The following is a 10855-nucleotide window of genomic DNA, read 5'->3' as shown; positions in this document are numbered from 1 at the left end:
CAGTGGATCTCTTCTTTAGAGGGGTGCTGTATGGCAAAAAAAAGCTTGGGGGACACAACAAAATTTGCAGGAAACCAGGTGTTAATTGATGTCAATGGAAACACGGAAGACACAATTATGAAAGAACAGAATTTCACTGGAAATTCAAAAGGATTTGGAGATTTAAACATAGGGGATGAAAGGCATGAATAAATTCAAGGTGATAGCAAGATGTTTAGACTGAGTGGTTGGCTCTATCTTATACTTTAATTAGTTGTTACTTATTAGTTACCAGTATGATAGTAGAGAATCTTTTTCCTAGTGTGACACTGAAAGAAAAGAAATAGTCAATTTGTGTTCATGTATTTCTCAACCTTTTCACACATAAAATAATGTATTAGTATAGTACAGTAGGATAAAGTAAGAGAAAATAAGGGCAGCTATATAAAACTTAGTGGGAAAAATTAATTATGTGTACATATTTTATATATTTTATTTATACAGTGTGTAAGCATGAAGACAAATCAAATTTTAGAGGAATGCACTAAATATAAAACTTCCAAATAAAATCTATTCAATTTTTTTTAATGAGAAACTTGAGCTCACTTCCAAAAATATGATTTTGTACAGGGAATGGCTACATACATTTTTTAATCAAAATTTTTAATTTTTATCTCTCTAACCTTGTGATAGTTATCATTAAAGAAAATCTTTGCACAAGCAGCTTATAAAAATCTAAAATCATTGCTTTACAATCATTGAAAATATAATAACCGTTAAAGTTATACCAGAAGAACCCAACAACTCTGCCTTTATTGACCAAAGTAATGCTTAAATGTCTTGTGATCACTTTTTTAAAATTTATTTATTTATTTATTTATTTATTTATTTATTTTTATTTTTTTTATTTTTGAAAGAGAGAGCAGGCAAGAGGGGAAGGGGTGGAGAGAGGGGGAGAGATAGAATCCCAAGCATCCTCTGTGCTGTCAGCACTGAGCCCGAAGAGGGCTTTCATCTCATGAATCATGAGATCACGACTTGAGCTGACATCAAGAGTAGGATGCTTAACCAACTGAGTCACCTCGGTACCCTTTCTTGCGATCACTTGGATGTTTTTATATCCAATTAAAATTTTTATATCAAATACTTCAAAACAAAAATGCTCTTATTTACAAAATGTGTGTGTGTTCAGGGCATTTGCAACCCATAAAAGTTACATTGGGGGTGAGAGAGTCGGCGGCTCACGTGCTCTGCCGCGGACTGTCTGGGTGGTATGTCCAATTGGTTTCCAGTTCTTGACTGTGTTCAGTGCATTGGGGTGGAGCATCCATTTCGGTGGCTGGCAGTCCTCTGGGCATGCTGTCATCTGATGCTCCACCCGAACCAGAATGCTTACAAGCAGAAGCTATGGCACTGAAGGTCTGGCACAGACCTGCCGTACCCCTAAAGACCCAAGTATTTTGTGGGGTTGTTATAACTCATCCACATCACATCAGTATGTCAATGTGCACCCACAGCAAAGCTCCACAATGCAACTTTCTGTTTGGTTTCTGCTGTCACCATTATGGGATATCCTGGGATTGCCTCTGCGCTCAAAGCAAAAGTAAGTTCCTGTGGAATGGGACTTGCTAGAACTGGGTAAGTCACCTTCTATCATGCTCTGATAGGGAATCACCCAGGACCATGGTGGGCAAAAGTCATTGACAGTAGGAAGTGTAAAACTCAGTTGAAAAATATTTCCTGCGAGAGAATACTGTTGGGTTTATTTTTTAAGTTCTAAAGTTAATCCTTCACTTAATAAGTGTCTTGTGATCCTTTTGTGTTATAAGGGTTTTTGGTTGCAGCCACAGATGTGGACTCTGGCTAAATGTATGAAAGAAAGAGAGAGGGGACAAAGGAGAGAGTCAGAGACAGGAATTTACTTTAAAGGATATGTGAATTTGCAAAGAAACAGAAGGAAGAAGAAAGCCAGACTTCTCAAAGGAAAAGAACATGTCACTTCTGAGAATTGAAAGACCAAAAGTAATTGCTATTCTCTCTGTGCTGCCATAAATCAACATCAAGAGTATTCCATCTCAATATCACTCCCTTCAAAATGCAAATTCCTGGGGAATTGATTCTATTTGTTTTCACTTGGCTCACCATCTGCACTCCCCTAGTTGGCCAGGAGAGGACTGAGCACCTTCATTACAGCTTTGAGTGCAGGAGTGGACAGCTCTTCATGAAAATTCAGGATACCAACACAAGAAGCAACAATGGGTCTTGGACAAACAAGATGTTTGTTAGATGTTCATGTTACCATTCTAACTCTATTTTTAGGTGAGGAAACCAAGTTTCTGAGGTAAAATATTCTCTTCAATCAATGATGAAGCCAGAATTAGAACATTACTTTCTGATCTGCCAGAACTTTCCTTATTTCGCTTCTTTTTCTCCTTCACACATTCAGTTCTTTTAGCCCTCTCTCTTTTAGAAAAACAAAATAAAATCTTACATTGTCTCCTGAAAATGCTATGAAGTGGGCTGGTGTCTGAGAAATACATTACTAAATAAAATACACTTCTTTTTCAACCTTAAAAGATAAATGTCAGACAAATATCCAAGGATGAATACTTGCCAAAAAGCTGAAAAAGAGTTTGTATTTGGCTATGAGCACCCAAAACAAAGGAAAGTGCATACGAAAACTACTTCTTTCTTATCTCAGGAGTCTGACAGTTTTAATGATCATGTCAAATGCATTTTCAGGCATATTTTTTCCAGGTTATTTGTGCTGTGAGGTACTCTGTCTTCTGAAATGTCAGAGTACTGCATTTTCAGTGGGTGCCGTTTTTCATTTGAATGCACTGAAATAGGATTTCCAATGAAAAATATTCAAGTTCTGTGGAGCACATTAAGTTGTTTTTAATGCCGCTATTACCATGAGAACTTGCAACTGACAACATTCAACATATGAGTTCTGCCCTTGGCCCTACTCTACACAGCGAATGTGGGATAGAGCATTTTTTGGTCCAGGAGTGTCCTTCAGTAGCCTGAATGCTGGGAGTGGCTCTAAGGTTCACTCTTCCCATAGCCTTCCTTGGCCACCACACTTAAGAGTTTTCTCCATAGTAATTAAAACTGTACCCTAATCGTTTCTTTAGTAGTATATACCACAAAAGGTAATTATATGTTTGTTACTGGAGGCAGTGTGTGTGGCACTTTGGGGCAATCTACTGGGTTCAAAAACTCAGCTAATTTCAGTCATTGCCCTTGAATATAATAGCTAACCTCTCTGAGTCTCAGGTCCTGTAACTGAAAAATGTGATACAATGGTATCCAGTTCTTAAAGACGTTGTAAGCGTTAAATGAGGTAAAAGGTGCAAAGCATTTTAAACAGTGACTTGTCTGTAGTGAGCATCATGGAAGTGCTTTCTATTGTTATGACGAATTTATTATCCTGTGTCCTCTCCCCTTGCATTTGCATTAGACTCTGGTTTCTGTGAAGGCAGGAGCCACATTCTATTATTTTAGTGGGTATCCAGTAAGAATAGTGCCTCTCACAAAGTTGGGGGAGGGGCAGTCAGTCAATATTTGTAGGTTGAATGGATGGACAGATGAATGGATGGGCCAATTTGATAACATCCCAAGCGCCTTCACATATGTATTGTCACATTTGAGCTCCCAAATGGCACCAACACACCTCTCATTTTATGTATTAGGAAACTGAAAGTTGGAGCGACTTGCTTGAGAGCAGATTTCAAATATAAATCCTGGACTTGAGCTCAGGTCTCTGACTCCAAATCTCATCCTCTTCTGGTTCAATCTTTGTACTTAATGTTTTCCATCTCTGAATCCTGTCTTCAAAATTATTCTATAAAAGAGGGGAAAGAAAATATTTTAAAAGGAGTGGGATAGAAGAAAAGAGAATCTTGTCAAAGATGGGATAAAGGATTTTAATAGGAATTGGCTTTGAATTCTGAAGCATTTCCTGATCCTATACCATGTAGTCAGGTCAAGCTGGTCCTACCACCTAGAGAGAAAAGGAAAGTACCTTTCTAATGTTTCACTAATTTATTGAATTACTGAGATGTGTTCAGCATGCATCTCTGATATTTTATCACACATTTTCAGCTCTTATGTGTTGTAGACTCTGGGTCTGGAGTTCTCTCTTGTCCAGCAAGAGGGTGGGTCACAGGATTAAAAATGCAAGAGAGACTAATGTCTGGGAGGAGACAAGAGCCCCGACTAAGGCTACGTACTTCGTTTTTATTGGGACTGGAAGGCTTACAAGCATGATGGATGTGCACAAAGAGACAATGCAATCTTGACCATTAACTCATGGGGGTGAGGGAAAGGAGGTTTTGAAGATCTGCAGTGTTAAGGGTTGGGGTCAGTACAAAACAAAATCCTGGCGCTGGGTGGATGGTCCTTTACAGCAGACATAAGGCCCCTCCTGTTCACCAAACTGGCTCAGGGGGCAAGAAAGACTCCTTGCTACCTCAGGGTCAACAAGGCATCTTTTTTGCAAGGAGCTCTGCTCTGGGCAACTTTGCCCTGCTCCAGTCTATAGCCCTGTTTGCCTGTTTACCTATTTTGGTCCTTCCTTCTTGGTTCATGCATTCCTTCAACAAATATTTACTGAACACTTATTTGCCAGGGACAATTCCAGTTACCAGACAAGACACGCTTCGGAGGAAAACATAGCTCTCTTCTGAGCACTCCACTTTCCCAGGGAAATGAGTTAAGTCACTAGCTGAGAATGACAAGATTTGAAGAAAGAGAAGGAAAGAGTTGGTCCCCGGAGAGTAAGAAAGTGGACAGACTATGGAAAAATACTAAGGCTGTGGGGGATTGGGGCCTGTTTGAAGTTTGCAGCCATTAGTCTAACTTGAAACAAGGCCACATGGCTGTGTGTTTTTCCCTACTCACCTTTGGTTGTTCTGGTGAGAGCAGATAACTGGGTTTAGCTGGGGGCTGGGACTCTGCCAGCGAAGTGTGGGGCATAGGAAAGTGGAAATGGAGTTTGGAGCAGCTGGGCTCTGGAACCCAAGCCCGACAGAAGAAAATGAAAAAAAAGAAACAGAAAACCAGACTGTGTCCACACCGTCAAAGATCTACTGGAGTGTGCTATCGACTGAATATCTGTGTCCCCTCGAAATTCCTATGCTGAAACCCTACCCTCCAGGGGGATGGTATTTGGAGGTGGGCACATTTGAGAAGTAATTATTCAGATGAGGTCATGAGAGAATAGGAATTGGACGGAGAACGTTGGAATTGGCAGTCAGATGCTTCAAAGAGAGACTTTGAAGATCTTGGAAGTGGCCAGAGACATGTCATCATGGAAAGACATGTCTTATATTACACAGTGTTTTTTATTTGCTGAGTGTTTCCCCCTCTGTATTACCTGACCTTCTAGGTGGTCAGAATAATCACAAAGTTGAGACCAGAGCACACTGCCAACAAGGTGAAGGGCTGATTTTAGATCGTTAATGTCTGAAGAGGTGCCTCTGTGATGCTGGTTTTGTTCGGGAAGTGGGATGCTGAGGTCAGAACATGCCCTGGCCTCTGGGCTCAAGGAGGATGCCCACACATCTGCCCCCATCGATGTAGGGAACCCTTGCCATTCCCAGACAGGTGATGGTGTTCATTAGCAGGAAGAGTCGCTGCTTGCAGGATGCAAGGGAGTCTCCTAAACAGAGTATCCTCAGAAGGGGCTGTCATTCCTTGATAGCAGCCAGCTCTCAAGAAGTTCCCACCGTGGCCTACTTTTCAGTATGGGATCCAAGTTTTGATTTCACGCAGGTATAGGTCTGTGTTGCTGCCGAGGGTCAGTGCGCAGGAGCTGGCCTTCTGCTCTCCAGCAATCCTTAAGTAAGCGTCCCTCGAGTGGCCCAGGAGGCTTTCCAGGCGGGGTGTGGGTGTCTGAGCTCCTCAACCTCTCTGCTGCAATATCCAGGGGTGCGATTCTTGACGTCAAGCTCCTCCGACAGCGCGAAGCCTCGCAAGGGCGGTGGGGAGCAGAGGGAGGCTGGCAGGGAGGGGAAGCCATTGCAGCAACAGCTTGTGGGAGGGAGCTGGACGTCTCTAGGTGGAGAAAAACCCGGAGCGAGGGCCAGAATAGGGGAGGAAGGAGACCTGCGGGTTTAGGGAGCCTCTTGCTGCAAAGAGGGGCGGGGAGAGGCGGGGGCGCTGCACGCTCCGCGCCGGCTCCAGCGGTGCCCGCGGGGAATGTGACATCAGCGGCGCCGGGCGCTTGCGGCTGGAGAAGGCAGCTCGCCTCGGCGGCGCCGTGCACACCTCGCCCCGGGGAGGACGCGGACGCGAGCAGGCGGCCGGAATGTCGGCGAAGGAGAGGCCAAAGGGCAAAGTGATCAAGGACAGCGTGACCCTCTTGCCCTGCTTCTATTTCGTGGAGGTGAGTTGGTGCAGCGCCTTGGCACAATGCAGATCTCGCGGGCAGCTCCGGAGCGAATTGGGGTCCTGGACCGGGTTGGAGGCGCGGAGGCTGTGCCCGGGTGCGCGCCGCTGCCCTAAAATGCCCTCCCCTCCCCCTCCCCCCAGGTTTCTCCGGGGCTCCCCCGAGTGTCCCTGTGAGTGTCTGCCACCCAGGGGTGGTTATCACTAGTGGTGTCGCTGCTAGGGGGCCTGCAGGGAGGAGATACCTGTGTGAGTGAACGTGGGGCTAGTTCCCTGGCCCTCCTGTAGCGCCCGTGTGCACAGCGTCCGCGGCCCACAGGGGCCATGATGCCGATATTTTGGGATGTGTTTTCCGTCTGCAAGTACCTATCTAGAACTCTGTGGGCTTTTGGCAAGAATTCAAATGCACACAGCCATGCTCAGAATGTGAGGTCTGGGGATGTTGATAGAGCATAGAATTGCTGATTGCTTTATTCAAAAAACAAAAAACAAAAAACAAAAACACGTTCACCTGTTATGATTTCTATGGTGTTCACGTCTGCTTCTAAAATTGGGTCTGCATCCCTAGGCATCAACCTATTGGACCTTTTCCATGGTTAACAAAAATTATACATATATGTGTATATATATTATGTATATACATGTATATGTATATGTATGTGTAGTATTTTAAAAATATGTGACATCATCTGATTCTGCATGGTTTATACATGTGTACTTTTTCTGTGCTGAGCAGCACTACAGATAAGCAATTGACATACAAATGTAGTGATAATGAACCTCTAACTTACCAAAATGCAGTATTTAAGAAGGAACAATTTATGGGAGCATTAGAAAGATTGACGGGTACAGTGATTCCATGCACTATGGTCCATTGCATTAGGAAGACATTTTTTAAACAAGAGGTTTATTAAGTCATAGGTAAAAAAGAGATGCATTGGGTAGGTTTAGGGAAATTAGATGGTTTTAGGCATAAATGCATGATCTGTAATTAAAGCCTGGACTGCATAGAGAATTATAAGACTGTTGGTGAATTAAAAATATCCTTCATTGGCTATCTTTTCAGCCAAATATGGAGGTTGAGCACTTCCAAGTACAGATGGTAGACTCTGTATTTGATGATTGTGAGGCTTATCTATATTGAGGGACAGCCACGGCCATGAAACTTGGGGGAAGGGACATTGTCAGACTGTTTCTTGTAGAGAACAGTATATTTGCAAATTTCTCTTAGGTGCCCTAATTCTTAAAAAGGGTTTCAGTTATAAGAAAGATGTATGTGACTTGCATAAGTCTCAGAAAAATGATGGGTGACTCCTTCATCCGTGACCTATAGGAGAAAAAAAAAAGATATTCTGTTTATCTAAAGTAATTAGTTGATTCCTTTATTTTTTTCCTTTCTCTTTCACAAGGGATTTTGAGGCCATGGTGTAGGTAATTTTGCTGAAATATAATAGTTTTCTTCAGAAAAATAGGGGCAGCAGAGGATTCCATGATGAAGAGGGAAAATAGAAAATGGGATACCTGACTTTATGCTAAATTGTGTCAGGCCACTTGTCGCATTGCTAATCCACTGTGGTTTAAAGCACTTTCATTCACATCTGGACCCCTTATGTGTTCTAGGAGAAATCAGTTCATGTCTGGGCTCTACCTCCAGGATGGAGCACACCTGAGGTCAGCTACAAGCTGACTACGTTCGGATGGCAGCTGTGTGGCTTCAAGGAAAATACTTTTATGAAAGAGGATGCAAACCAGAGAACTAAGAATAGGCCTTTAAAGTGTCTGTGTGTGCACTTTGACGTAGCTTTAACAGGGGTACATATCCCTTAATTTAAAATTTTAGGAGCAAAAATGCCACATAATGCATTTAAAGTGTGTCTCTATTGGGACACCTGGCTGGCTCAGTTGGTAGAGCATCTGACTCTTGATCTCAGGGTCCTGAGTTCAGGCCCCACATTGGGTGTAGACCCTACTAAAAAAAACCAAAACCAAAACAAAACCTGACAATGAAGTGTATCTCTAGGAACAAACATCTCACATTTGTTACTTCTTTTTTATGAATGGAAATAGTCCCCAAATCATTACATCCCCTTTGAACTATTCAGATACCCACTACAAATTCCTTAGCAGGGCAAGCTAAAGAACTTGGAGACTCTGCATGGAGTTTGAATGAGCATTAGTGACATTATATATTGGGGGTAACAGATTTCAAAGGGAGAGCCAGAAAATTGGATTGCAAATTATCTCCCTGAAACTTCAATGCATGATGAACCACTAAAGAGCCTCTAGAAAATGGGAGATGACATTAGTACACCAATTATTTAAGGGGCTGACAGGATGCACTACCAGGCTTCTTTGGAATGACTCATTTTGAAGCCAGTGAGAATGAGCTTTATATCTCCTTTGGAGGATGAATAAATAGCATGAATTAACACATCAGTAAAATGCTCTAGAATAATGACACTTTGTTTTACAACATAGTTTCCCAAGACCTTAGTAATTAAAATAGAAAAGTGAAACATGAGTGAATCTTCCATCACAGATCAGCCCAAAGCACATATTTCAAGCCTTTCTCTGTTACTTCAGACAATAATTTAAGCCACCTCTTTGCTGATTTCCAGAGGTGGTTTGGGTTCCAGAGCATTCCTGAAATTGACCTATCTTAATAGACCCGAATGGAGAGAGTAACTCAGTTAGTTACTGAGTGGTATTTACAGTTTATACAACAGTAATGGCAACCATTTACAAGCACTTAATAGATACAAAGAATAAAGCTAAATGCTTCACGTTCGCCATCTCATTCAGTTTTTAAGGTTCTCATTAAGAAAGATGCAGTATTGTCTGTTTCAGAGAAGAAGAAACAGAAACTCACGGTCATTCAACAACTTGCCAGGGTTTACAAAGCAAGGTCAGAGGTATAGCTGAGTGTTGATTCAGACACGTGCTCCTAACCATGGCACCACCTGTCTCTCTCAACATGCTGAAAGAATATTCACACAGCTAAAGTTACTGCCTATGGTCTCCCGCTAGTAAACATCAGAATAAGTAGTTGAAAGTAACAGCATATTGATAAAGATGACAGTTTTGCCTGAGAACAGACCAACTTTCCCAGCCGAGATCCTCCTCCTCAGGCTGCCTCTTGGCACAAAGGGCTGGTACAAACAGTATACGCTGGAGGACAGTGTATACTCCCCACACTGACTCACTACTTAGTGGCTGGTGTTCCCTCGGCAGGGGAAAAAGTGGAGACCCTGGCAGCCCATGTGCAGAGTGTCAGAGCGTGGAGATTATATCCTTGTGGACACTGGCTTGAGGTATTCAACCTCTAAAATCTGCACCAGATTCAATGTTAAGCAAACATTAAATTAATGGAAAGCATCAATTTTTTGTACATCTTTGGTTTATGCTGCCCATTGTCTGCTGATAAAGTGGTTTACGGTTGACGGTGACTAAATACATGAATATCATATGGTGATTTGAAAAACCCATGATGATTTCCAGCAGGATACCATACTTTATGAACAAGTCTGTTTATTTGGTCTGACATTGTTCAACTTGAAAGGAACTCTCAAAGGAGCACATCCAAGGCCTTATCGGGTTCAACAGAAAAGCAGGTTAAAAAGGAATGTTCCACTGAAGAAAAGGTTTCTTTTGCCTTTAAAGTTCCGAAGCACTCTCCACCTGGTGGCTGTATCACGGACAGTGGTAATGCAGCCCGGAGCACACGTAGGGTTCCTAAAAGGTCCTTCAGGCTTCATCACCCAGTATTACCTTTGACAAGGCTGGTAGGTGCCTAATGCGTCTTCTTTATGCAAGCCATCACCGTGGCTGTGCCTGTGCTCAGGCTCACCGTTTTGTTCTCATTAGTCATCCTATTTAAAGAAATGGCTTCACTTCAATTCAGCATGTAATAGCAGCCAATGACAAATACCTTTTAAGCCCACAAGGTATACATTCTTAATAAATAAATGGGAAAGAGATTCTTTTCATTTAAATGTTCTGTTTAATGACATATATTTTTATTACTAATCTAGTGTTTATTTTATGGAGGTAGAAGAGCTATGTTTGACCAATACACAAAGATATTTTTATAGGACTACAGATACATATAGTTTGAAATGCTTATTTTTTTTTGTACACATGCACACACACACATACCCCTACATACATAGGCATGCCCAAACATGGGTGGAGTGAGAATATCATCTCTTCCCATTAAGCATAAAATTATAGTATCTGAAGCCTTACAGATTCGGAATTTTTTTTTATTTTTAATTTTTAACAGATTTTTTTATGTTTCTTTATTTTTGAGAGAGAGACAGAGACTGCAAATGGGGGGAGGGTCATAGAGAGAGGGAGACACAGAATCGGAAGCAGGCTCCAGGCTCTGAGCTGTCAGCACAGGGCCCAATGCGGGGCTTGAACTCATGAACTGTGAGATCACAATCTGAGCTGAACTCGGATGCTTACTGACTGAGCTACACAG

At 42.2% G+C, this 10855-nt stretch overlaps 1 protein-coding gene across 1 annotated transcript in view; it reads left to right on the top strand.

Annotated features, from left to right (window-relative positions):
* Window positions 1–6160: 6160 nt before the first annotated feature.
* Window positions 6161–10855, top strand: part of PLPPR4 (phospholipid phosphatase related 4) — a 41599-nt gene continuing 36904 nt past the window's right edge. The window contains exon 1 of the mRNA XM_029949890.1: window positions 6161–6370. Within this exon, the coding sequence (XP_029805750.1) occupies window positions 6293–6370 (78 nt within the window). The 5' untranslated portion in view covers window positions 6161–6292. The remainder of the gene's footprint in view (window positions 6371–10855) is intronic.

This window comes from Suricata suricatta, chromosome 8 (assembly GCF_006229205.1).
Source record: "Suricata suricatta isolate VVHF042 chromosome 8, meerkat_22Aug2017_6uvM2_HiC, whole genome shotgun sequence".
In the NCBI taxonomy this organism is placed as follows: domain Eukaryota; kingdom Metazoa; phylum Chordata; class Mammalia; order Carnivora; family Herpestidae; genus Suricata; species Suricata suricatta.
Note: the sequence above shows the minus strand (reverse complement) of the source record. Positions and strands in the feature narration are given on the sequence as shown.